This window comes from Falco naumanni, chromosome 13 (assembly GCF_017639655.2).
Source record: "Falco naumanni isolate bFalNau1 chromosome 13, bFalNau1.pat, whole genome shotgun sequence".
Lineage (NCBI taxonomy): Eukaryota > Metazoa > Chordata > Aves > Falconiformes > Falconidae > Falco > Falco naumanni.
Genome location: NC_054066.1, coordinates 12,282,908 through 12,310,244, shown reverse-complemented (window position 1 = coordinate 12,310,244; position 27,337 = coordinate 12,282,908). Strand labels below are relative to the sequence as shown.

Sequence of the window (27,337 nt, the reverse complement as noted above, 5' to 3'; positions counted from 1 at the left end):
TGTCTTTACTAGAGTTTAGTTGTGTATTAAACTGCTTGAATGCTCAGGTAGTGTTGTCACAGATCCCTTCAAGTCGTTAAACAGATACACAAGTTTGTGTGAGGGGATTTACACCGCTTTAGCACAGCTAATGTCGCAGGCATAGGTGACATTAAAAAATAAACAGAAGAGACCCAGAAAGCTGCTATTGTACATTCACCAGAAAATACCTACATAAAGACTGGACTAAAAACTGTTTTCTGCATCTCATTTACACAATGAGCATATGAAGCTTCTCTTTTTTACTCTCTTTTACTTAAACTTTACTTAAACATATTGATTGCTTTTTAAGTTCATTTCCATTCTTGACATTAGTCCTTTAACTCAGAAGACAGCTCTGCTCACATCTGGACTGAAACAAAAGTTTTATCTTCACAGGATTATGACCTTCTCTCCCTGTAATTGTTGTCTGTGAATTCAGTTTCAGTGCTTTCTGTTGAAGCAAAGACTTCAGAAGCACATGGCTAGCTAGTCCACAGATGATGACAGCACTGCCTTTTTGTTGCCTCTGTGAGTGGCACGCATGCTTCCCTGTGTGCTACAGAACCACTAGGATGCTGGATCACAATGTTGCATGCTGTCTGTATGCCATATTGCTCATGCTAAAAAAGATGCTCAGATGAGCTTTTACTGATGAGGCTGCTGTTCATGATACCTGAAACATGCATGTCCAAGTTGACCAGCAAGGCAGTGTAATTCTGCCTGCCTTAGCTAATAATCTGACATACAGATGAGGTTAGTTCTTGGGGAAAGCAATAATCATCCTGGAAACACACTTCCTGGAGTACCTCAGCGTAGTAACAATTACTTTTCTGTTCCATTACGGAATGAATAGATGCCAAAGGGAGGCAGACGGGCTTGCATGCTTTCTGAACCCTGCAGATGTGCTATATCAAATCAGCGATGCTTGTTCTGGAGTCCTCCTTTGGCCATCATGCTTCAGTCACTAAGAGTTTGGCTGTTTGCAACACAGATACATAGTGAGGTGCATATAAACACATGGGAAAAGGAGAGAAGCAGAACAGAAGGTGGAAGGAACCTTTTTTTACTGTTCAGCTACTCAATTATTCCTGCTTCCCCCTGTGAGGGAGGCATCCACTATACTCTATATATGACAGGTAGGTTCAAGCTTACATCTGCGGTTGGTCAATATTAACTCTCTGACCTCATTCCTAAGTGTATGAGAGAGTGGATAAAACTCTGCTTAAACTTTGTCCTCATGAGGAGGGGGTTGTCTCTGCTTATGGCTTATTTCTTTACACATAGCATCTGCTTGTAGTTGAACTGCAGTGGCCTTGCCTGCTGCTCAAGAACTTGGATTTTCTGCTTGTATTACACATTTGCAAACTGTGTAAATTACAATGACGAGAAGAAGCAACAGTACTTTGTTGTTGCCGTTTTAAGCCTTTTACTGACTGATTTGTTCTTTTGTCTTGTGACTGCTATGACAGGAGGCAGGGAATTATCTGAGTGTTAACTGGCATTGATAATGCAACCAGAAATATTAGACTTTTTATTTCCATCTCATTATTTAGGGAATAAATCATACTATTGTTCATGGCAATTCTTCTCAATTGAAGAGGTTGAAATTACTGTGTTTGTCATGCAGCAAATCAGGATAGCTAATTAAGTGTGCATACGTAATAACAACATAGGAGATATTAAAAAATGCAGTCTAGAAAAATCTGGTTTGGATTGGTTTTACAGGAATGACAATAGGAAAAAAATAATCTCTGTATAGTTGCATAAAGATAAACTTTGAAGAACAATTAAGTTTAAAATTTCAGGGTTACCAGTAGTTTCTTCAATAAGCTTAACATCAGCAAACGTCTGACGTGCCTTTGCTATTAAAGTCACTTTGACACAGCATCAAAGCAAAATGATGTGATGTTATGGGGTGCCACGATACTTCACCGTAGTCAGATAGAAGTACGGACCTGCAGCCTCTCTAACCAATGCCATGGCTTATACACGAAGCTGTGGAAGCTTTCATAAAGCACTTGGATTTTAACAGGTATATAAAGGATTATGCAAATAGAGAGGGATTGAGTTTTGAAGAAATCACTTTACAGAAAGGATTTAAAAGCATTTTGATCTGCAGACTTTCTACAGAGCTACGTATCCATTGGAAGGCCTTTGCACTCACTGTCTTTCCCTGAGCTGATCTGACCAGCTAGTGTGAACCCAATTCTAATTATATCTAGAAAGGCCATATCCTACTCTTTCATAAAAAGGTGCAGAACTTCTGATCTCACTGGAGTTGAGTTAATGGTGCAGTGGATTTCTGTTCAGCTCTAAAGAATGAATCTAATAGTAAATCTGCTTCTGTTTGTCTTTCCATTTCTCCTTGTCATGTTTCAGCAGTTATGACATCATGGTTAATAATGTATTGGAAATTAAATTAAATCACTGCATACTGGCTTTCTTTGTATTAGACCATCCCTCTGAATGCTAGAAAAAGACATGATGAAGCCAGGGTTCAGGCTTCTCAAGACGGGGACATGCTGGTGTTCAGGAGTCATTTGACTAAATAGATCATGTTTTGCCTTTTGTGATTTTTCTATAACTAGCCATAAAGGAGGCTGTTGGTACTTAGTCTGTTTTATTTTTATTTATTTATTTATTTTTTAGAACTCCTCTCTGTTTACTATTAGTAGTTCCCCATTTGTCACCAGCTGTTTTATCTGCCTGATGTGACTGCCCTAATAGGATTTCAGGGTTATCTTCTTGCCAAACTGTACTCTTTAATTTTCAAGTGCTCTGTATGCAACAAACTAGACAAGATGTTTGTTGCATGAATGAACTGTGATATTTATTATATCATCTTACGGTCCTACCAGTGTCAGCAATATCATTTAAATAGGATTAAATCTGTTCTAATTAAAGAAGATATTTTTCCTTTCAAAATTAAATGTATTTGTCTAAAAAGTTAATGGAGCTATAAAAATGCTTACAAAATGTCTCATATTAATTCTCTGATGCCTGCTGGTTATTTGTTAATATCATTACCTTTGCCACTTTTGCAATTATTAATGTAGTTGCCAAAGTGAGCCAAATCATGTGGTTACTTGAAAATTAACATTATGAAGAATATATGGTACAAGCTGTGTGCTGTGCATTGAAATCTAATTCTTAATTAATTTCATGAACATTACTATGACGATTGAGAATACTGTGATTTTGAGCTGTCATATGTTCCTTCTAATCTTTGGATTTATAAGCATTTTTATCTGGTGAGGAAGAAAGGAAGAAATTTCTCTCATCCTTATCATCCAGAGATAGAAGACTAAATCAGATGGAATCTAAACAGAACTGCCTTGCCATATATCTGCACATGCTGGATCCGAATCTGGCCTAGTCTGACAGCCTGACAGAAACCACCATGTGTGACGAATGTGCTGCAGAACAGAAATAGAAAGCCATCCCCAAGTGCGCAGAGCACCACTGCATTCTCTGCCTCATACCCCAACTGGGCAAATTGCACTAAATGGCATTTCAGAAATGTTAAATGGCTGAATGGTTCAGGCTGATCAAAACTTTACTGATATCTCAAGAGGGTGACACAAACAAGCAGCCAGCCCTGTAAACTCATCTCACATTGGTAAACAAAAAGACTAAGCAAGCCCAAGTTCAGAGGTGCTCTGGGACAACCTTTACTCTTGTGAGCAAAGAGCAACCACTTCTTCTAACAACTTCTGCCCATGTGCATCCCACGCGTTACAGCTTCAGGCATTCTCCCTACCTTCCTGCAAAACGGATTTTGGTTTTTCTGTACTTATACATTCCCCTGTATTTCTAGCATAGGTGGAGATCATATCCACAGATGCCACTAAACTCGTGATTTCAGCTCAGGGCGCTCGAGTCAGTAATCGGCCATCATCCACATCCTCAAGAGGTCGCTTCTAAGAATATCTTAACATTCCCAAAGCATATGCTCGATAGCCCTGTCCCCAGACTGTGTTTAAAAGAGTTTCTAAACCAGTGCAAAGCAGAAATCCGTTTGAAAAAGGAACAGTCGCCTGCTAGAAATAAATTTTGCAATGTGTCAGACTTCTGTAGTCAGAATGATTCAAGTTTGAAATGATTCTGGTTTGAAATAATTTATGAGACCATAGGCTTTTAAAAGACTGCCAAAAAATGAACTCCTAGAGGGAAGTACAGGTTAATTGGAAATACTCTGACCCATGCTACAGAAAAACAGATCTGATGACATAGGCAATTGATAGACAATCTGTTTGGCATTTATAGACAATAGTTTGGGCCTCAAGAATATTTATAAAGATGGTCTGGAATACATAAATACAAGAAGCCTCTTCCAGATTGGCTTTACTTGAAGATCTGCTTTGAGACCTTGCAGGGAAATTATACTTGAGAGAAGACTCAGTGGGCTCAGTACTGTAGCACCTTATGAAATGCCCTTTTTGTCCTTGAAATACTGGGTTTGAAGTCTCTGCAGTCTGGTGGAGACAGGCATAACAAAAGCCTGTATTTCAAATTCAAACCCAAGCATGTTTAATATATATTAAATCACACATTTTAGTGGAAGGGTTCTCTATTCAAATGAACTGCACAGAGCACTGGTGAATTACTAGAAGCTTTTACATAAAAAAAAAACCTGCCTGCCTTTAGAGACCTTACAGTATATTATAACACGATGCAAGAGTAACTAGATGACTTTCTACGACTTGGGTTATACAGGGGATCAAAGTAGACAGGTGTTCCTATATGACCTTAAAAATCTACAGAAAAGATGGGTGAATGATCAAGACAGTGCTATTCAGATTCGTTGCATGTTAGGCATGGTGACATATCCGTAACAGAGCCTGGGAAGGTTCAGATTACACATACACCTAGCTTCAAAAGTCTCCACAGAAATATTGAAAATTAATATCGTAAAATAATCCTATTCAGCCGGAAGGCTATAGATCGCTGATCAATGATAGCCTTTTATTTCTTATTGGCAGATCTGCAGTGGAAGTCCGGGCATATGGCAGAGAGTCTAACGAACATGCCTCGTCACTCCCTCTACATCATAATCGGGGCTCTCTGCGTGGCGTTTGTCCTGATGTTGATCATTCTGATTGTGGGAATATGTCGTATCAGCCGCATTGAATATCAAGGCTCTTCCAGGCCAGCCTATGAAGAATTTTACAACTGCAGAAGCATTGACAGTGAATTCAGCAGTGCAATTGCTTCTATCCGACATGCCAGGTTTGTTCTGGGGATGGTAATTTCAAAGAAATCTGTTCTGATACGTAATTTCAGTCCATCTGTAGTGCATCTAACTGCTGTTGGTGGAGAATGGGCTGCTTCGCTGTGGAAAGACAGGATCACCGGCATTGCTCATTGTTCTTTTTTGATCCCTATTCTGTTCTCATGTGAAGTGCGATAATCCAGCACAACTCCTTGAAAACAGGGGAGTTATTCTGCATGTATTTGGTGTAACTGGTGAAGAGGGACATGTGCAGAGTTCTTAGCCTGTAAGGTCTTCTGTTTGGGATGTAAATACTCTTTAACTGATACGCAAAAGTAATTTAATTAGATAGCAAAGGCATGTTGATTTTTGTGACTAATTTAACAGATTTTTTTAGTGAGACTCTTCATATAACTAGTTTTTATATTCCAGTTTGCCTCAAAACTGGGATCTTTCTTACTTGCTTTCCTAGAGGTAGTAATTTTTTGACTTTTAATTTTAATGGAGCACTTGCAGCCAGGGCACTGGGTGTCAGAATAATACAAAGGTAGGGCTGGAAGGGATTCAAGAGCTCAAATGTAAACCATTGCACTGATATAGCATTAATCATGCCTAGCTCCCTGCCAGCAATTGTGTTTAAAAACCTCCAAAGGAGTTGAAAAGATGTAGAAAGGGCTTTCCTAAAATCCAACCTAGATTTTGTTTGCTATGAATTAGACTGCTTCTTTCTTACTGCTCTTCAGGTTGTCATGTACATCAGGTGTCGTCCCCCCTCCCTTTTTTTATAATAAAAACAGACAAAGTTAGTTTCTTCCTAAACTAACCCATTCTTCCAGTATCTCCTCCTGGATTATGTTCACTTCTTTATTGCCTCCCTGGGACACGCTCCAGATTGTCTTTCTCTTTTTTTGGAGGGTGGTCCCTGAAGCTGGAAATAGTTTGTCAGCTGAAGCTTTACCTGTACCAAATGAACTAAGTAATCATCTCCTGCATCTTATTTATGGCATTCCTGTTTGTATATGTGAAAACAAAACCTGCTTACTTTTTTCTTTTAATTTGCATTACACTAGCTACTGATGGTTTAATTTTGTGACCTGTTAGAACTTTTTGTCACCCCAAGATCCTCTGTGCTGTTTTGCTTCCTAGCCAGTATTTTTTCTTTCATATTTGGCATTTCTCCTAATAGGGTAGAACTTTAATTTTTGTTGTTTCTTTTTCCCATTTCTTCGATTTGTCAAGATCACTTCAAATTCCAACAAGAGTGTTCATGTGTGTTACCTTTAAAATGCTTTTAAAAGAATGGAGGAAGACACGTTCCTGTGCACTGACATGGAGAAATGAATGCGTAATTGTTGGTGATTGCTGGTAATTAATTTTCCAAATGCTCCAGTTCTGTTTCAGTGCAAATGGAATAGGTTAATTTGCACCACTGCTGAAGTCTTCAAAGTTATCTGAAATGGATGAGGAGCTACCACAGACTCAGTTAATCACATCGCAGCTCTGGGCAGTAGCTCTTTAAACTGTTCCAACTAGATTTACAATAAAACATTTGTTCGTTGTCAAAATATGTTACTCAGTAAATATTTTAAAAAGAAAGATGTGTATAGTTGATTTAACACAGTAATATAATCAATGTTCTTTTAAGACTTCTCTGGAAGTTTCCTTTGCTACTTAGCCTTACATCTCTTCCAGTAGGAGCCCAGCATCTCCACACCGTACCCACCCTAAGAACTCCTTTTGCCTTTAGTAGTGTACTGGGAGAGGAGGGAGTTGCTTTATGACCCATAAAAAGCCATACAGTTTTTTATTATTTGGCCTTCTGAATGTCTACTGTTATGTACTACACATCTCCAAGGGTGCAGAGCAAGGTGCAAACTGATACTGCTAATCTTTCAAATTAATCAGCTCCCTCCTACTGCTACAGCAGTGATGAATGTGGTACTTTGCACTTCCCCAGGGACAGCAATTAGTCTCCCGAGGTACAGCGTGAAACACTTGGGTTTTCTTTCTTATTTCTTAAAACAAATCTGGCAGCTTTCTATCTAAGGGTACCAAGGAAAAGTGTACCAGCAAGGAAGGATCTTTTTAATCTGAATTTTCCCTGCCTTTCATAGTTTCACTGGCAGGTAATGGAGACAGTAAAAAAAATTCTTGTATGAAACCTTTCAAATCTTGGAAGCTGAGCTGAGCTAGTTCAGGTACTTATCACTACTGTCTGGATTACTCTGAATGAATCTCTGTTTATTAGTGAAGGCAGAAGCTTAGGAAAACAATTTTTCATCAGGGTTAAATAACCTCTGAAGAAGTTCTTAGACTGGGATATATTCATGATGATTTTTCAGATCCATATTATGCACTTAAATCACATTATTGGAACCTGTCAATAGAGGGTTTTGCTATCTTGGGAAAGATGTTTCTACTTAATGCAAATGAAAATAAATGTTTTCATTCCAAATAATTCTCTGTGCCTCTCAGAGAATGGATGCCTTATGAAAATCCAAGATAGAGCTGCCAAGTCAGGTAATTCACAGAGGTCTAGTGTGAAGATTATTGTGTTTATTTTGGTTTCAGGAAGATATATAACACTCAATCCAGGAAAAGGAGCACAACTTTTATAGCCATCTTTGCATAAAATCTTAAATCTGCATATTAAAAATACCAAGGTCTGAGTTTTCAGAATTGCTGTATCCAAGTGATCTACTTTCAAATAACAGAGTCTCAGCTTTTTCTGAAAATCATTCCCTTTCCCAGTTAGATACTCAAATTTATTAGTAATTTTGGAAAATGGAAACCTAAGCAAAAGTGAGTAGATTATTTTCTTTAAATGTAAGGTTTCTATTAAAGTCGGTAGGTGTCCAGGGAGTGCGAATGCCTGTTGCATATTCAGTAAATTATTTTAAAATTACTTGTTAATGTTTCTCAGCAGGTCTTTTTCTTCGTCATTTTTTATAATTTGATCTTTACTAATCAAGGTACTTGCTGTAAGAGAAAATGAATGTTCTCAAGGATCATTACTAATGAATGTCTACTTCTAGTGAATGTTCATAAGATTAGCAGATTAGAACGAGATAGTTTTCTAACCAAGTGAAGCATAGCTCTCTTCAATATTCATTATCAGACAGTAAATACATACTCCTCTTATGTTAAAGCTTATACATTGTAAAGCTAGAAGGGAACACTGTAATGAAATAGTTGACCACTGGCTACTGCAGCCATAAGATTTCATGGAATTGGAAGCAGGATCTGTTGTTGAAACTGGATTGTTCACTTTAGAAAAGCATCCACATTGAGTTCACAGAGTATCTGGTTACAGAGACTGACTCTAAACTTCTTGTGTGTCTAGATATCATTAACAGCAGACTTCATGCAGTGCTTACAGGGTAGTTTCTTAAGTTTTACCTCCACGTGCTGCCCCTTGTTCTGTCTGTGTGTGGGTATGGCTCTATGTAAGAGCCTGGCTCACCAGACTGATTAAATGATCCTGTCACAGCAGGGTACTCTTCTTTCTCTCCATGGCACATTCTCCTTCTTCCTGTGTTTGAGGTGGCTGCAGTGCCCTAAGCTTCCTGAACCTGATGAGCTTCAGCACATGCTAGTTTCTTGCTGTTTCCTGACATAAGTTTCAGTAATGAGCTTGTCAGGTACCTCTTATCTGAGCACGTGCACAAGTATTCTGGTCTCCACAGCACATGCCAATTGCCTATATACATCCACTGCCAGAGTCTCAACTTTGGGGGGACTCTAGGATTATAGTTAACACAAAACACCACTTGTGCACATGGCCTTTTCTCTGAATAATGCAGATGAAATTAATCTTCTCATTGTCCTCCTTTGGAGGCAAAAATAATCCCTTCCTCCTGTGGGCACGTTTGTGGTTTTTATGGTGGTGGTTTTGGGGTTTTTTTTAAAGATTCTGGGGGTCTCTCTTTTCCTTCTCTTGTTTAAACTTTTTTTGTGGATTCCTTTTACCAGTTGTTGTTTTTGAACAAAGTAGCTACACATGGTTTGTTTCTTCTGCCTCTGGGAGAACTCTGAACTCCAGCCTATTCCACAGAAGCTGGAGGATTCCATTTCCTCAGGGTTCAGCTGTCCAGTGTTCTCAGAAGTCTTCTACTTCAATGGAATTGTTGAGGTTAATGACTTTCTATGGTTAGCCATCTTTTGAAATGTCCTTCTAAGGAAGTGTGGGGGTGAGCCCTTTCCAGATGTGAAGCAGAATTTGCAGTCTCTGTCTCACACACACACGGAAGCATGGGGCTGCCTGTGCCCAGATGAATTCCCACATTGAATAGATACTGTCCCCAAAACTGTCATGGAACCCTCGGTCTCTCTTTGTCAAGTTACAGAGGTCACTCTTATTCAATGTTTCACTGCAAAATATATTTTCTAATTCTCATGTCATTTGCTTAACTTTGTGATGATCCCTATGTCACTGGTAAGTATGTCAGATACACACATTGGAACGCTATCACCACTCATGAACGGACATATCGATGCTAAAAGTAGAGGCCACCGAACTCTCCTAGCCCTACTGGTACACTGTTTGTTGACCTAAGCACGTAATTGTTCATCAGACACAGTATGGCATTAAAGCTAATGTTAAACTGTCTTTTTGCAGCCTCAGTGCTTCCAGGCTTGGGATTTCCCCACACAGTGTATACTCTTTTGTTAGATGAATAATCTTGTATTTGGCTGCACTGGAAGAAATCTGTATTCATTTGTTTGTATGCGCTTTCGTTGTAAGCTGCCTATTAATTGATCCAGTGCACTCTGTAGCAGGGACCTGCTTCTTTTCACTATTTATTACCCCTTGAATCGTTGTCTTCTGCAGATTGTATTGGTAATTGCTTTGTTTTCTTTTGTGTCATCAATTAAATGATAAAATAGCATCCTTGTGCAATCCTGCCAGCAACACGCCCACTGAACTAAGACTTCCCAGTTAGTAATTCTGTTTTGAGACCTCCAAGGTTTGTGTCAACTCTGATCACTGTTAGGAGCAGGGTCTGGCTTCTGAACTGCCTGATGAAAGCAATGTGGTCTACCAGCTAGATGGCTCAGCTGGGCCACAAACAGCTAGCACATGTGCTGTGGTCTTTTCTCAGTGTTTTCCCATTAGGGGCACATGTCAACCCTGACCTACACAAGAGAACAGATTCCTGCTTCACTGTGTGCAACAAGCCATGTGTTTTCTACCTATTAGAAAGGGCAAAATTTTACTTAAATCACTGGAGAATGTTCATCATCATTTGTATTTATGCAAAGCTCTATTTCCTTTAAACCCTTGAGAGTTTAAAGAAAAGGGGTGACTAAGGATTCATTGCTGCCTCTGATCTAGTAAGATGCCATAACTCGATTCCTTCATTTGATTCTTGGAATTTTATCCCATTTACAGAAAATCAGGTTTATCCATCATGATGCTGATGAGCGAATGTGGCTTGTCTATATTTATTAAACTATAGAAGAAAACAGACATTCATGCATAGAAATTTATCCAGTGTGGCCTTACTGACTAAGTAAGCTAAAGTACTTTGAAAAATGAAATTTCCACCATATAGATCATAATGCTTCCACCCATTATAGTTTTGTCAACAATTCTAGATCACTGAAAACAGCCAAGAATTAAATAGGAACAGCTGGGAAGTTGCATAAAAATATTGGAAGAAAATCAGGTTCATTTTGGTTTGGTCTAAATAATATACTCAAAATCTGATTTTTTTGAATTCCAGTGTGCACAACTTAAATTAATAGAGTCTTAATATGGTACATAAGAAGGAGATATCAATGTTTATGTGTTACTATTTTCTCTGCATCAAGTCCATAATGACAGCAGAACTGACCCTTTTTTTGCCTCATTTTCCTGTGGTCCTTTTTGCAGTCAGAGCACTTCAGTGATTTTTCCATTTTCAAGTTGCATTTGTAGCTCTATTTGTGTACCTTAGTAAGTGATTAGAAGGGTGATAGACTCTCTACACGCGCTGGAAAGGCACCTTAAGGTGGGCTGGATATGCCAGCCATGGGGCCGTGCTGCAGCCGCAGTGGCTGGTGCTTAGCAGTGATGGCTGCCCAGGAGCAGCACGCTGCTGATGTGATTCTGGTGCTTCTGAACCTTTGCTTGGTTATTATGTTTACGTGGCACTGCAATATCCTAACTGCCACTAATTTTGCCAGTGTTACAAATAACGTGCAGCATGGTGATAATTTAAATGTGCTTCTCAAGTGGATGTTAGGCAAGGAAAAGTTTCAAGTTTATTTTTCAAATGCTTTGTCTATAGCTTATAAGTCAATTCAGTGCACAACTATTGCATTTCCAAATGTAAATGTCACATAGTTGTCTATTATTTACTCTTTGTAAATCTATATGACCTGGCCTTTATACTGATTATTAGAGCAAACTGTAAAATAAAATTCTGGCCTTGCTAAAACTGTGTCAGTTTCACTCTCACCTTCCACAGTCTTCCCATAGTCTGATACTGCTGAATTCTGCAGCAGGATTCCGTTAGCCTTTGATATGAAATCTTTTCTTGTTTGCAAGAAGATTTTTTAAAGTTTTTTTATTTGATACATATATTTCAAAAGTCACAGTTCAGATACTTAAAATTCTGTATTTCTGGCATGTTGCAATACAATTCAGAATTTCTCTAGGCTCTCCGGGTTTGTTTCTGACTGCTTACCATAACTCAATGGGTTGTTGCCATGAACTCATTTGTACTTCTGTTTGTCACCAAAAGCTTTCTTTTGTTTCCAGGTTTGGCAAGAAATCCCGACCTGCAATGTACGACGCAACGCCCATTGCTTATGAAGATTACAGCCCAGATGACAAACCTTTGGTTACACTGATTAAGACAAAAGATTTGTAATCTAGTGTATCTTTTTTGGATTATTTTTCAAAAGGATGGGCTACTAACCTAATTTAAATATTTTTAAGAAGAAAGCATAAGTAATTTAAACCATTAGATGCTTCAGAATTTTCTGTAGAATATTTAAGAACCAATTTTCTGCAGCTTTTAGTTTGGAAAAATATTTTAAAACAGAATTTGTGAACTTCATGAATTACATTTTAATGTACCTTGAGCTCTATAACTATAAGCTTATGATAGTGTGTGCTTTTTTCTTGGTAGACACTATTACTAAACCCAGATGAGTTTCTTGTGGTTGTTACAGAACAGAAGACAATAATCAATGAGGAGTTCTTTATGACATGTCAGTGCCAGCTTTCTCAGTAGAGGTAGGAAAAATGTGAAGCATAATATGATATATAATATATCCATTAATTAAAAAAGTCTAAAATGTTTGTGTTGTGAAAAAGAAACTAGTAAAATTTATTATTCCTAACCTGAATGAATTAGCTTTTGCCTTATTCCATGCATGGATAGATAACCTATTTCTCCATTATTTCCTGAAAGTTGCTGAAACATATTCTTGAGTTGATGTTTGACATTTTTGTAATAGTATTCAGGCTAGGCCTTGTATAATAATTAAAGTGCCTCTTGAGGCAAAGTAAGGGCATGATCCTTTAAACACTGAAATCAATGAGGGAACTTCCATTGACTTCAGTGGGCATGGGATTGGATCCTACAATTGGACTGAATCTATATTTTTCTTTAAAGGTTAAAGTTTTTTATATTGTGAGTAAACTAAGCATATGGTTTGAGTTGTTCGTTTCCTAAAGGTTGTTGATGTACAGTATTGTTTCATGAAATATTGTGTATCTCTCATAGTGCTTCTTATTTAGGATCAGTATGGGGTTTTTGTGGCTGTATTTGATTGCTTATGGGCTTCTTAAAGTTCTTGCTTATTTAAGAAAATATTGAATAAATGTTATCAAGTGAAGATTGCAGCTGTTTCTTTGTTTTTCTTCATTTGAAAGTGCAATGTTCTCTATAAATTTGAAAGGATGTGAGCATATAATGTGCTATAAATAATGCTGAAAGAAGATATCCCAGCTGTTAATTTGAAAAGGAAAAAATGAGCTTTATTATCAAGGTAATCTCTCAAAAGGGAGACAAATACAGCACCAGAGTAAAGATGCAGTCCTGCAGTCCAGGCCACATGCACCGCAACCTGTTCCTGAGTGGATCTGACTGCAAATCTGAGCTCTAAGCTACAACAGGAGCAAGGGTTTGTCACAGAACAACGTGTCCATGTGAGTAGGCTTGATCTAACTTTGTGTTTCAAAGAGGCCAGCTAGTGGGGAAGCCAAGACTCCATGGTATAGAGGCAAATTGCTGTAGCTACCTGCTGGATGGTGCTGTGCTACATTCAGTCAGTACTATTACGGGCTGATAAGCACTGGAGGACTAAGCTCCGGTTGACGTCCTAATGTTGGGAAACCTTGGAATGCATCAAACCCCTTCATATTTCACATAAATAATGTTTCCAGACAGCAAAAAGGACATGTCACCAGGAACTCTGATCATCTCTCTGTGAGGACAGCCGTTGCCTGGGGCAGTCCTTCCCTTTCATTGCAACTGCTGACCTCTCCAGACCTCAGATCAGTCACTAAAGGCAAACATAATTAAGAATTGTAAAGATAAAAAAGCTGCTACTGGTTTTACTGTCTTGTTTAGGTGCACAGAGTGCATGCTATCTTACTTCTAATTTTTAATTTTATTATTGTTATGGCTTCTGGTTACAGTTATTGCAATTGAATTATTTTCTACGTCTTCCATAATTAGTGCTGACAAGAGGTAGAAAAATTATTGCAAATCAATGTTACAGTTGGTAAAATATAATTTTTATTGTGGGGTTACATTCTAGTTTGCACACCAAAAAATAATTAAAAAAAAAAAGAAGAGAGTAAATGCAGCAGATATGAGCCAAATTTGACATGTTGTAAAGGAAAGCAAATGAGAACCTATTTTAGTAGAACTGTCATCTGTTGAAGGGAAGCACTGCTCAGATTATTCTTTTACTGTTTGGAATGGCTGGATAGTGAATATGCAGGTTAGTTAACACCATGTTGTATTTCAATTATGGAAATGCCAGATGCATCTTAGAAATCCAGAATATCTTTCCTGACATCCCGTATCTGCTACCACGGGCTTTCAGTGATGTTGGTCCAAGATGACAAGTACTATTAAGAGACCTAAAGAAACTATATTTGAGCCTCCCTTTCCCTCTTCAGGCAGAGTTTTCTATGATGAAGGTTGTGCATTGGTGCTCAGTGGCTGTCAGACTCGCTTTTTGCCTTGGTACAGTTTGCTGCTGCTGTTTTATTGCAGGTATAGAAACTTTTGTTTATGGTGACTTCTAGGAATGTTTTAAGAATCCCTTAGAAACAAGGGTCAAGAACAAGTTATACTCCATGCTATTTTTTGCACCTTCTGTGGAACAGGGGCAAATACATTGTTGTTATAACTAATTTGTTAATGAGATAGAACAGAAATACTACTTTTTTTCAGAGTTTTTGGCCTTTTCAAATGTAAAATATTGGTTTGTCTTTGAAGAACTGCAAATCTATACAAAGCAGGGAAACAAGGAACTCTGTTGTTCTAGGGAACGTATGTATTCATAGTCCATATTTTACAAGAGAGACATTGCAATGAGCTGCAGCCCTTCTGCATACAAATCACACCTTAGTGGTGATTCTTGACCATCCTATATTTCTCTCAAGTGACTGACCTGAAAGATAAGTAATTTGTGAGGAGCTATTTTCCTGTCAGCTTGCAGCCTCTAGCTTCAGTAAATCATCCCGTGCTTCCTGTGAATTGTGCTTTGAAAATTACTTTTGCTTCTCCCAATTTATTTTATTGAACTCTGATGGCATGTTATGCATGCACTATGCCTGAATCCCTGCACTTCTGCGCTGTGAGGCGCTGCCCTGCCTGCCAGATGACCTGGAGGGAGCAAACCCATCCTGAGTTTTTCTCCCCGCTCTGAAGCTGCTAGAATGGTTGATTACTGTCTTTATATGCCAGGTGATGTCTTTCTGAGGATATACATGCATGTGGGCAAAGGACACTGGTTTTTCCATATCCTTTTTCCCAACCAGAGGAGGTTTGTTCTGTGTGAGGAGGAAATATAGACGTATAGCAAATACCACCTGCTGTTAGTATATCATAGATGGGGTTTTCTTCCTGTAAATCATTCAGATGCAGAAGGGGGTGACTGCACGTGCTTGCCTCCCGGCAATGGGCTAACAGCCTCCTGCAGATGGGGATGAGCCTTTGGGCTTGTCACCAACCTCCAGTACTTGTGCGGTCCACAAGTTTTGCTCTTTTTTTCTCTTCCACTTCCCCCTGGAGACAGGCTAGCATCTCACAGTGTTTTGCCCCCAGCAGCACGGTTCTTGCACGCCCAGTGGGGTGGGGTGGCAGGTGCCCTGCCCGTGTGGCTGGGCTAGCTGCGGTGTGACACAAAGCCAGGGCCCAAGGGAGCAGCTGGGCACCACGGCCAGGAAGCACGTTGACTAAACCCGTACAGATTATCCCTGCTAAAACCTACAGACGTAACCCTAACCTGAGCTGAGGAAAGTGAGATGATTTGCGCAGCTTCAGCCTCTCTGTGCTCTGTCTCCGGGGGTGCCGGGGGACTCGCAGCCACGGTGGCAAACCTCGTACCCGGGGGAGATGTCGCCCCTCGGTCCTCCCTAACGCTGTCACACCTCGTCTTGCGAAGGCACGGTGGAAAGGGGCGCTGCTGGGCGGTGCGGGTGTGCAGGGGGTGCCGTCCCCCCCAGCGGGCCAGGCTGCGTCCCCGCCGCGCTGCTCCTTGCCGGGGGGGGGGGGGGGGGGGGGGGGGGGGGGGGCGGGGAGCGGCCTTTCCGCGGCCGGAGGGGGCTGCCGAGCGCCGAGCCGCCCCGTCCCTTTGGGATCCGCTTGGGACGCCCCGCCGTGTCCCGGTGCCGGCCGTGCAGTGGCGGCGCGGCCCGGGCAGGCGGCAGCACGACGCTCCCGCGGGGCCGTGGCTCCCGGCGGCAGCTCCGCCCGCGGCTCCCCCGCTGCTGCGGCGGGTCCTCGCGGTGGGCTCGGGGGGAGCCCAGCGCCCGGGGGGGCACAGGCGGGCCGTGACGGTGGCCAGGGGACCCGGGCAGCCCCTGCCGTGTGTAACCCCGAGCTCCCCGGCCCGGGGACCCCCGCCCCGGCGCCACCGCCCGATCCTGCCGTCACCCCCGGTTGCACACGCAGCCGCTGGGGCGGCGGAGCCGGGAGTCCAGAGGCGGCAGCTCAGGCAAGTGCGTATTCGAATAGCAACAGCCCTGCCGTGGTTAATCCCTTGGAAAACAGTGGGGGAGTGAAGATTTGTCACCTTTGGGGGAAGCTGGTTTGGTGTCTCTGCATCTAAACGTATCAAAAACCTGCCCGTAGGTACACGGTGCTGCCGCAAACACGGCTCGCTCCAGTGGAGCCTCAGGCGCTGGAACTTCAGTCGCAGCACTGCCGTTTCCATCCTCTCCCAGCTTTGGCTTGGCTTTTCTCCAGCAGGGCTTTGCGGAGGGATGCCTGAGCAGATAGGACATTCCTGAAGATGTATAGCTTCTCTTTTGATAGCGACAGACACCTGATGAGGAATAAATTCAACGCCCCTGAATATTACTCTGTGTAGATGGCTGAGAGGAGTTAAACAGCCCCTCCTCACTTGTGTTGCCAGAGTTATGCCTACAGGGAACTCTTTGCCCCTTCGTGTCGCTAAATCCTTCTGCATCCAAAGTGTCTCTGAGATTCCCGTCTTGTTTTGCCCACAGCCACTCAGCTTTTGCAGAGCAGATGGGCACCCTGCATCAGAGTGCTGTGCCCAGCCTTACAGGTGAGCAGATCCAGCCCATCCTCCCTTTGGGTGCCTCCAGCCCTGTGTCTGTGTGAGCTGTTTGCTGCATTGACCAGCTTTGGGAACCTCTTTTTTCCCTACTGCCGTGTTTCCAGGGTTCATGTGCTGCTCAGTACTGGCTGGGCTGAAATTGCTATTTGTATGTTACCGTGCTCTGATATTCCTGATCTCAGATATATCTGAGGGGGTGCAAAAGTATGGACCTCCCATGGACCTCTTCTTCCTGCTTGAACGTGGAAGGCAGATGAAAATCAGTTTGATTCAGGGAAGAGTTTAGTCTCCCAAGCCGTTCCCTGCTATGGATGGTTAAAACGATGACTGTATTACCAAGAGCTAATGGGTTCAGACATGTTCTTCACATAAGAAATGGGAGCGTCTGGGCACTCCAGTGTGTTCCTCAAAACCTCTCTTCTATACTTAGGCTACTGAGAGAGAGATCCACCGGGTCATGGCTTTCAGGCACCTTTTATTTTATAATAGAAAAAAAATGAGTCTGAGGGATTGTTTCTTAGGGTTTTTTTGTTTAAATTATGTTTTGTCTTTTGGAGTCTGTTACCCTGTGAAATGCTCTGTACAAGCAGGTGAGCAGTGAGCGAGGGGCAGAGCGCTTCGCCAGTGCCAAGTGGGGGATACGGAGCCAGTCTGCTTTAGCTCCTCTTTGCCAGTTTGTTGTCCATTCCCTGAGACTTTGGCTGAGCACCTGCCAAAATACTGTCGTTGAGTGGGGTCAGGAGGGGTGGCATAAGGCAAATTTGATTCTGAGCTGCCTTTATGTCCATCTTAAACATTTATTTCATCAGGGAGATAGGACCGGCCTGAGCCTGCTGGAGCAAACAGAATCCTGCTGTGACCTGAAGTAGCTGGAGAGTGCAATGTGCTTTCAGCTCCCACCAGCTGCCTCTCTGCCTGAAGTTGTCACTTTGTTCTTCCTGACTCTTTCCTTCCTGTTTGCGCTAGAGGTGATCTCTCTTGCACACCTTCCGCGCTGCAGAGCACCCTTATGGGACCCAGCATCTGAATCCTTTATATCTTTTTTCCTCCTCATATTTTGGAAGAGCTCCAATTAGGTGAAGGTGATTTCTTCTGATAGGAAGTGGGTCAACCAGTGAAAACAAACAAAGCTTCAAAGTGGCTATGCCACATCCAGCCTCATCTGGGCTCAGCTGGTTTCATTTCTTCTACAGTGCAAAATGGATAACAAAAATGACCTCTCTGGAAAAGTCAGATTTCTCTGTTGTTATGAATTCCAGTTCCAAATCCTCCTTTTAAGAAGTTTATGATAAGATGATTATTGTAAATAAGCTTCCCCTTTAGCAAAGAATAAATCATCAAATAGGCTTTGTTTGGTGAGATCTTTGGCAAAGGAATGTAAATAAATAAGCTAACTGAATAAACTTCTTTATCTGATGCGCTGAGCAGAAAAGGCAGCAAAGTTAATCATTTAGGAAAATAAGCTGGCCTGCTGTGCTTTCTTCAATAACAGACTGGGAAGAGTCTAAGGGAAACAATCTGCTCTAAGTCGCTGACCCTGGAGTTTTTGCTAGAGTCCCACAGACCAGGAGAGATCATGTTTATCACTCTGGAAGCAATGTTATCTCCTCAAGGAGATGCCTTCAGTCTAGATTTTTGATTTGTTTCTTTTCCTGTGGAGTGGGCTACTTTCCTTCAGAGATTGCTCCTTGCAACAGAAGTGAGATCTCTTATGAAGCCAGCTGCAACTTCTCTTCCACCTCCTGGGAGTAGTACACACGTGGACAATAATCTGAATTTGCAATGCCTTAAACTCTGGACTCCTTTAATGTTTCCATATGAGCAAGTCTGTGTGCATCTGCATGTGATCGTACATGGATGTCAGTCTACCACTGCTCAAAGATATCAGAGTGCAACTGTTCTGATCTTCACTGCAATTTTTAATTGACTTATGTGGATTTGTACTAATCTGAAGGAAATCTGCCTGGAATCTGAGCCTATAAACCAGATATAAATTGCACAAATTAACAAAAATGTGTGTAGCTGCTGTGGAAAGAGAAAACAGCCTGATGCAATTTAGATGATTTTGGCATGTAGCAGCTGCAATTATGATGTTTGTCAGTAGAAGGCTAAGTTCTCACCCCCAGTCGTAATGGTTTGAGGGGTGATCATTGCTGTAATGTATCTCATTGCCCTTTGCTTTCTCCCTTTGTCTGTGCTGTATCTTCTGCTTTGCTACTCTAGGGCATTAGCATCTTATGGGGAAATTTCAATGTTGGCACCATAGATGAAGCCAAGCAAGAAAAACATGAAAATAGGTCAGTGACGAGTTCCCGGCTGTGAATCTTTTGGGTAAGTTGGACCAGGATGAACTTCTGACACTCCTGACTCATCTAACTGTGCAAGTCTTTGATCGGTTACATCTCTTCCTCCTCCATTCCCATAAATGCTTTGGTTGATGAAAGACTGCATCTGGTATTGCATCAGGACAGCAATATCTCAGCATGACATTGCTCAACCAGGACTGTACTGTTTAGTGCATAAACGATGCATTAATAGAGGCGGTGGTCTCTAGCCTATGCGAATGCCCCTGTTTGTCCCCAAGCCACAGCTCCCTATTGTTTCCTTGTTTCAATGTCTCATGATTTCAGCATAGTTGCACTTTTGCCCCTTTTGGGGTGCTTGGCATACAAATATAAAGTCAAGATTGCTTGAAGCTCTTCCTGGGAAGAAAGTATCTACAGCTTCTAATAATAACAAAGATAGGACTGCTTCTGATGGCAGTCAGACCACATGGATTTGACCTGTGAATATATCCACAGGAAAACAAATGTAGCCTCACTCCTCAGGCTTGTAGTTTGGGATGCTTCCAACGTTGGAGTAAAAGCCTTTGCATATGCAACAGCAGCACTGATGAGCACTGTCCTACAGTTATAGCTGCAGGAGATCACAAGAGATTCATGGATTTTCACCATGAATTCCTACTGACTATCAGCACAGTCCTTAAACTGATGGGGTAGCTATTTAGTCTAAATTAAAATAATTGCATGTAATTAAATTCACCTCCTTTGCACTAATGAATGTTTCTTTGAGCTAATGAATGTTTCTGAAATTTTATGAGATCTTTTCATTGTTTTGTATGTCTGTGATTCTGGAAAAAAAAAAAAAAAAAGTTTCCCAAAACTTCCCATTTAGCTAATGGCTTACAATGTGTTTCATTACATATGAAACAAATCTCAGCCAGGTTGAAAAATATGCTCAATGCCTTGTTGAATATGGAAACTGTTTATGACAGACCTTCACTACCAGCTCTTGTATACTCTTTGCCTAGCATACGTGCCTTTGGGCAACCACCCATCTGATGGGTTAGTATACATTCTTGTATTAAAATAGTTGAAATACAATAGTGTATTTGCTAGCAATATCTTTCTGGGAATTATGTCTTATGCTCTCAAAGCTATGAAACCAAAGCACAGAACCTCAGTTCTTACTCTTTCATCTGCACTTCTGACCACTATGAGCTTCAGGAAAGCTCCTTGGTAGTGAGGGCCATGAGGGCAATTTCATGTATAATAAAGCTTCATTTACCCCAGCCACCTTCCAGAAGATTGGATTTAGCTTCTTTTTTGGAAAAACACTGGCTCAAGTGTACAGTTTCTTTGGTCTCCTAGAAGTCAGCTTCCTTCCTCTGCTGTATCGCGACACAGAATACATACAACAGGTTCCAGTTCTGATTCTTTCTCCAAGAGGACAGTGCAACACGTGGATAGGTTAGAGAGAGCTGAAATTGGTATTAACTTGCTGAAAACTTTGTGTTTGGAGATCCTGTTGTATTGCATTGATATTTATTCTACAGAAGTTGTTTGACTCACTACATTGCATCTGTCATGTGAAGAAGGCAACCAGGCAATGACTGTCGTGATGCAGATTAATTTCTTTTGAGGATTTTGTACTTAAGATGTGCTGTCCATAATGTTTTATTTGTGGTGCATACATGATACCAGTACCTCCTATCAATTTAATGTGAACACATTTCAGTTGTTTTCCCTTTGGATGGCATTTACTGGAACAGTGTGTCAAAACAAAACTGGCAAAACATCGTGTAAATAAGAGAGGATTGGCTTTCACATGTGCATAGTATGCCATTCCACTTTCATCTTGCCATGAATTTGAAATTGAGATTGTTCTACATATAAAAGATGATGACCAGTTCTTTTTACCTCCAGTACTCAGCACACTGCTTCCCCTCTTTCCCTGTGCCCTGTGCTGTCCTGCATGCAATAAGGACAAAGACTGGAGGAGATTTTTAGAGTGCTGAATTAGGTGCAGAGTTTATCAGTTTTCCTCCGTCTTTCACCCATTTCATTTCCACAGAGAGAATATTTCACAATTTCATGGAGATAACTTAAGTCCTGATAACTTTGTATTACATTTTAATACAAGTGGGATTTAAAACAGGATAGTAAGCTAGCAGTATTGACAGCGGTGTCAATAATCAAAATTTAAATTTAAATCAAAATGTCTCACAGCTGTGATTTACTTAGTGATACAAGTTGCCAAATTTTGAAAGATTTCATTCAAAATAGATTATTGACTGGAAAATATGGTGATGCTTTGATGACATTTTAAAGTTTTGTGCAATACACTACAAATATTCTGTATGAATTGGTTAACATTATCTAATTTTGCTCCACTTCAAGGGACTCCTGTCTGCAGAGAAAATCAAAATCTCCCAACAAAATCACTACCCCGTCCTGACAGTAGGGCTGGCCCTACCTGTGTTGTTTTCAATTGCTTTTCAAGGAGCCCTGATTTTGCATAAGCAATAGAGCTGTCTTCTCTTTTTCCATTTTGTAGTACCTCTCAAGAAGGGCAGAAATTGTGGGCAGAGAAATAATACTAGACTTCAAATTAACAGTGCTCTTCATTCAAAAGCAACTCAGCCTTGAGATTTCTGAAAAGTCATTGTCTCTCTCTCTCTTTTTCGTTTATGTGTCATCTCTGATTTACATCCCTCTTCTTCAAACTTCAGCATCAGACGTGATTTATGAGTGCAATTTTCTGTGTAATATTCTGCAGCAATAGTTGGCAAATCCCTTCCCTCAGCTTGGGGACGTATTCTTCTTTGTTACACACCAAAGAGGCACACAACCCTTAAATTTCTTTAAAAACACAATGCTTAATAAGCTTTTTGAAAGGAAAAATGCAAATACCATCTCATAATAGTCCATCTCATAATTACACATAGATACGTTACTTGTACAAGAACTGCTCTGGCTACGTGGCAGTGGCACATTATGTGAGGGATCCACTGAGATCCCCTCTGACTGACTGCCATGGGTCAGCCTGTTTAACCAGTCTCTTGCTTTTAGCTTGAAACAATTTCCTATGTGGTGCTGAGCAAAGCATGTGAGTCCAGCTGCATTGCTGCATTTAGCTGTCATGCTAAAATTTAAACGAGCTTAATGAAGGACTTCTGAGGTTTGTTAATTTTCTGTTATGTATTTTTGTCTCTTCTAGGATTGAAGACATTTTACATGTTTATAGAATTCTTCCTTGAGTTGCAAAACTTGATAAAATCTTGTGTGAAATGTTGATGGCATCAACCTTATAACTTCAGTGAGGGCTCTGCATTCACTCTGGTTCCAAAAACTTGGGACTCGAGTACCACTAAATTATTGTACACAAGAAGGTGATTCCTGGGATTCTCTGGATTATTTGTAAATCTGTATTTACAACCTCTATAGGTATTTGCCAGCAAATACGTTCTCATCCACCCAGCACCATGTGTTAAAAATCTTTCCAATAATCAGTGCAGTGCCCAGGTTACAGACCAAGCAGGAGGCCGTCCACAGTCACTGACCCATCTGTCTTTTCTGAATTAGGACTTGGGTGAATTGCAGCATGGTTTCATCCCTGAACTCTGCTCTGTGTCCCGTCTCACACATTTTATAGCCTAGAACCACTGCAGAGCTTTTGGTTTTCTGCCCGTTCATGTCCTTTGACATACTCAGACATTAGTGTGTGTTGATTGTGGAGCACAGTGAGTGCATTAAACAAATGACACTGGTGCTGTTACACATCCTATTACACCCTCTGCCATGAACATCTGAGCAGTGTAATATGAAAATTATCTGGGTTTAGCTGTGAAAGAACCTTAGTAGGCACAGGCATTTCTGGGAGAATTTGGGTGGTTGTAACAGTACCTCATAACATCCCTGTGCTCAAGTGGGGGAAGGAGGAACATCTCCCAGATTGCCACATAGCTGACCAGCCTCCTTGTGCCTATGAATAACTAGCGGGTACAAGTCACTGAAATAGGAAGTGTGGCTTCTAGCAAACTTCCTGTTTTAATGGATAAACTTGGGTAGGTGGAAATTGTGAAATCTACGTGACAGATTGCCAAACCTTTTTCTTGGTATAGTGATGCTCTGCAACCAAAAATTTTGAATGGAGACTGTCAAAAGTCTCTTCCCCTGGTAGTTTCTCATTCCGAGGGAACATGCAGTGCATATAAAATTGCCCAAATATTTATTTATCACCTCTGATTCCCTATTCCTTTTCATCATTCCATTGTCTTCAGAGCTCTCTCTAAAACCAGCTCATCTGTACAGACATGATTCTTCTTTCACTTATGTTGTTAAAAGTCAGAAGAAATGATTTAAATAAAGTTCAGAGTCTCACCTGTGCAACTCAGATAAGAATCATGGACAGGAGCTATGAAGATGCCATGGACTTAGCTTGGTGTAAAATTGGTGTAGGATGATCGTGATCTTGGTACAGATTTGTGGACGTACATATTTCTGTTTTTCACAGACAAATGAATATTTAATAATCATCAGGGGTAATTCACAAATAAAGACAATATATTCAAAGGTGCACAGAGCTGGCAGGGATCTTAGTAGGTCTTGTTTCAAGTTCTTCTGGATCTAGGAGAGAACAAAGATGTGTCTGGCACTTGTCAACCTGAAGATTTGATGCTGGTTGTTTTCTGCTGCTTACAAGATTGAATCGTGCATTAAGAGCTGGACTTGAGGTTCTTTGGGTACATAAACGCAAGATTTGCTGCTAGAGGCTGTCTGGGCAACGTCCCTGCAAGGAGGTGTCTGGCCACCAGCTGTGTCACTGGCGCATTCCCTGGAGAAGTAATGACGTCTCCTGTCCCATCTCCCTGGCCTTTCCTTTGCCCACTGCATGTCATCACCCCCCCAAACCCCTCTGTCCTTTGGCTCTGTTCTTTGGGTTTTTCCCCTTTCTCATCCTTGCTGCCTCTCTCCTCCCAGTCCTGCTTCATCCGAGGGGACGCCTCAGGACACGTCCCTGTGCCCCAGAGAGCTCAGCCCGGCATTGCAGCTGGAGACTGGTGGGTGGCTGCCATCACTGCTCCCTGCCTTTCCCACACCCCCACACCCGCTGCCCCCCACATCCCACCGCAGGGCTGGTGCCTGGCCCGCAGCCTCTGAGCTGCGTCCGCCTCCTCCCGCTTTCTCCAGGCGCTTTTCTCGCCGCCTCCGTGGCCCAGATTTAGACGGCCTGAATTCCCCGCAGCCCGGTGCTTCCTGCTGGCTGGCACGAGGCCGCCGCGGCGCTGAGCCAGGAGCCTTCGCCCGGGCAGCTGGTGCAGCCACAGACCCCGCGCCCGAGCCCTCCCCCTGCAGCACGGCCGCTGCCAAAATCCACAGATTTTTCCTTCCTTTCCTGACGCTGGTTAGGAAAAAAGGGGCATGGCCGGTACCGATCTGAGGGGGTTGGCAGCTCCAGAAAATGGGCTTTGTGTTTGCTGGGGGGCTGACACCTCTGCTTCGCTCGTTCACCGCAGGCTCCTGCTGGCTGCCATGGAGGTGCTGCCCAGCGCAGGTGATGGAAATACTAAGAATAAAATTTGATTGCCCTTGTATTATCTGATATTTTGTCCTGCACAGAACTGATGGGGCCTTTTAAATCCATGCAGGGCCTTTGCAGCAACCTCCCTCCTACACCTGTTGACCTACCATGGCTTTGGTGGTTTATTTGCACTGCTGTGAGCGGGACCGATACAGCACCAACGTGAAGGAGAATATCTGCTTTTCTAAAGATGAGGCCAAACGGTGAGAATCAAAAAGGGATATTACGTAAATGGCCAAATAGGTCACTACCTGTGCATTGCATGCATGTATTTAGTCCAGGCACCTTCAATACCATCCTCCAAGTCATTTTTGGTAGTGGAAGAGAAGTAGCTATCCTAGTACTTGGGGAAGGTGGTGGGGCAGTTACAGCTAAAGAGGTAATCAGAAACACAACCTCTTTTGGCACCAACACAGGTCATTAAAGACACCTGGTTGCTATGGGAACCCCAGCAAGATCTTCTCAAACAGACTGGAAATCAGGAAATCAGCACTTCATTACACCTGGCAAGCCCTGCCCAGATGGGTGGGAGAACATGGCATAGCCAAACCTGAATTATCTCCCTTCCCTGGGATACTGCTGCCTTGATTTCACAAATCATTAACACCACATTGCTTTCAGGTTTATAGCATTTCCTGATGCCATTTTAAAATACTTGTGAAGGTGAGCCAGATGTACTGCCAGCAGAAGCAGCCTCAGCTGAACCACCCTTGGTGGAGCTGCACTCCTGTGTCTGTGCAATCATCTCAATCACCTACATAATCAGAATAAAAATGACTACCTAAATAATGGTACTGCATCACTGGGATTATACAAGTAAGCAAGTATGTAAATAATTTTCCTTTCAATTTAGAAAAACACAATACTGAAAGGAAATCAAGGATCCTTGGAGATCTGCATTTTTCCAGCGTTTGAATGAAACATCTTTGCTGTTGAATTGCTGATACTTTAACAGAAACTGTGTTTTAGGTAGCTCCCAGGTAAGGAATACAGGGCCAGATCTTTAGAGCCGTACCTATGGAAGGGTGTATATCTGCCATTTAGATGTAACCATAATTTAAATTGCTTCTCAATAGCCCTCAGGGGTCACTGCAGGTGACTTGAGTCCCCTCAAAATTCGAGTTTCTGTTGTCATTCTTTGCAAACTGCTGATGTTCTGATGCTGCCCCTGGCTACCACTTGCCGGCATCCCATGGCTGGATGCGGTGCTGGATGCCCAGCCTGGCTGTGTCCTCCCCAAGCAATGCCCACGCAGTGGCTCCCCCATGCCAAGTCTCCGAAGCATGCAGTCTGCCCCGGGAGCTGGAAATCTTTAACCTGGGTATTTAATCTGCCATATTTATATGACATAAAGTTGAGATCATGCCATCCCATTTAGCTTTGCCACCTGCAAGAGATGAAGGTCTACATAAAAATTTATTTATTGTTAACTTGAATGTTAAAATATGATAGTTGTCAAAGGAAACAGTTTGAATTGCTTGGGTAGTGTGTCTCGGGTTACTTGGGCACAAAACATTTTTTCAGAAAGATGCTGGGAAATTCATATGATGTATCTGATGTTCATCTGTGCAAAGATGCTGCATTTGCTTGGAGCAAATTGACAACCTGTTTAAGAGTAACAAGCGTATTTAGATCTTTTAAGTATGTTACTAATTACAGCACTTTACAGAACATTAGATTTGCTAATTAGGCAAACTCTTACTCTGCAAAAGCAAATCCAAGGTAAACCGATTTTTAAAGTAAAAAAAAACCAAACGTGTTTAATTACTTGTGTACCCTTTGTAGACTTGCGTAATCAAAAAGAGGATCTTGGAAACAGGACTTGTGAAGTCTGCACAATATTTGGGGAAGCAGCATTTAAATAACCGAATGACTCTCCTAGTCATGTTTTGGTGAGAAGTAATAGTGCTGCTAAAGCTAAATGGAGCTTTTGAAGTCTAATTCATTGGGATCAGCAATTAGACAATTCTAGTTAATTAAAAAGGCAATGTCTACAGTTTAAAGAAAAAAGGTTTATTTTTGTTTTCAAATGCAAGGGAGCCGTGTTGCTATAAGCACCTTACATTATGGTATGAGCTCGTGCAAAAGGAAGACAAACTCAATAACTAGGAGCCATTAAAAGAGAAAATCCTGGAGTCACTGGAAATGCTTCAAATTTACTATGTGAATAAAAGTGAAATTGGTCCTATTGCATGAAATACTCCCTTTTGAAATGCAAGAACTCCCCTGGCTCCAGTATTTCTGTCCTGTGAGCACAGAAGTGAAGGAAACTGAGAGATGTGGGACCAACCTGTGTAATATATTGCAGTCTTTGGAAAGAATTGTCTTAATATTAACTCATTACAAGAAGAGAAACCCCACAATTTGGCACAGTAAAAGGAAAATTAATAGAAAAAATATCTGTATTTTCTTACAGGCACATTTTGGAACACAGTACATCCTGGAAATATGAATTCACACTATTTTTTTAAGCAAAAGCAAAAG

At 41.5% G+C, this 27,337-nt stretch overlaps 1 protein-coding gene across 1 annotated transcript in view; it reads left to right on the top strand.

Annotated features, from left to right (window-relative positions):
- Positions 1-13,063, top strand: part of DNER (delta/notch like EGF repeat containing) — a 139,070-nt gene extending 126,007 nt beyond the window's left edge. Inside the window, exons 12-13 of the mRNA XM_040613353.1 lie at positions 5,004-5,250; positions 11,979-13,063. Coding sequence (XP_040469287.1) covers positions 5,004-5,250; positions 11,979-12,090 — 359 coding nt within the window. The 3' untranslated portion in view covers positions 12,091-13,063. The remainder of the gene's footprint in view (positions 1-5,003; positions 5,251-11,978) is intronic.
- The last annotated feature ends 14,274 nt before the right edge of the window (positions 13,064-27,337 follow it).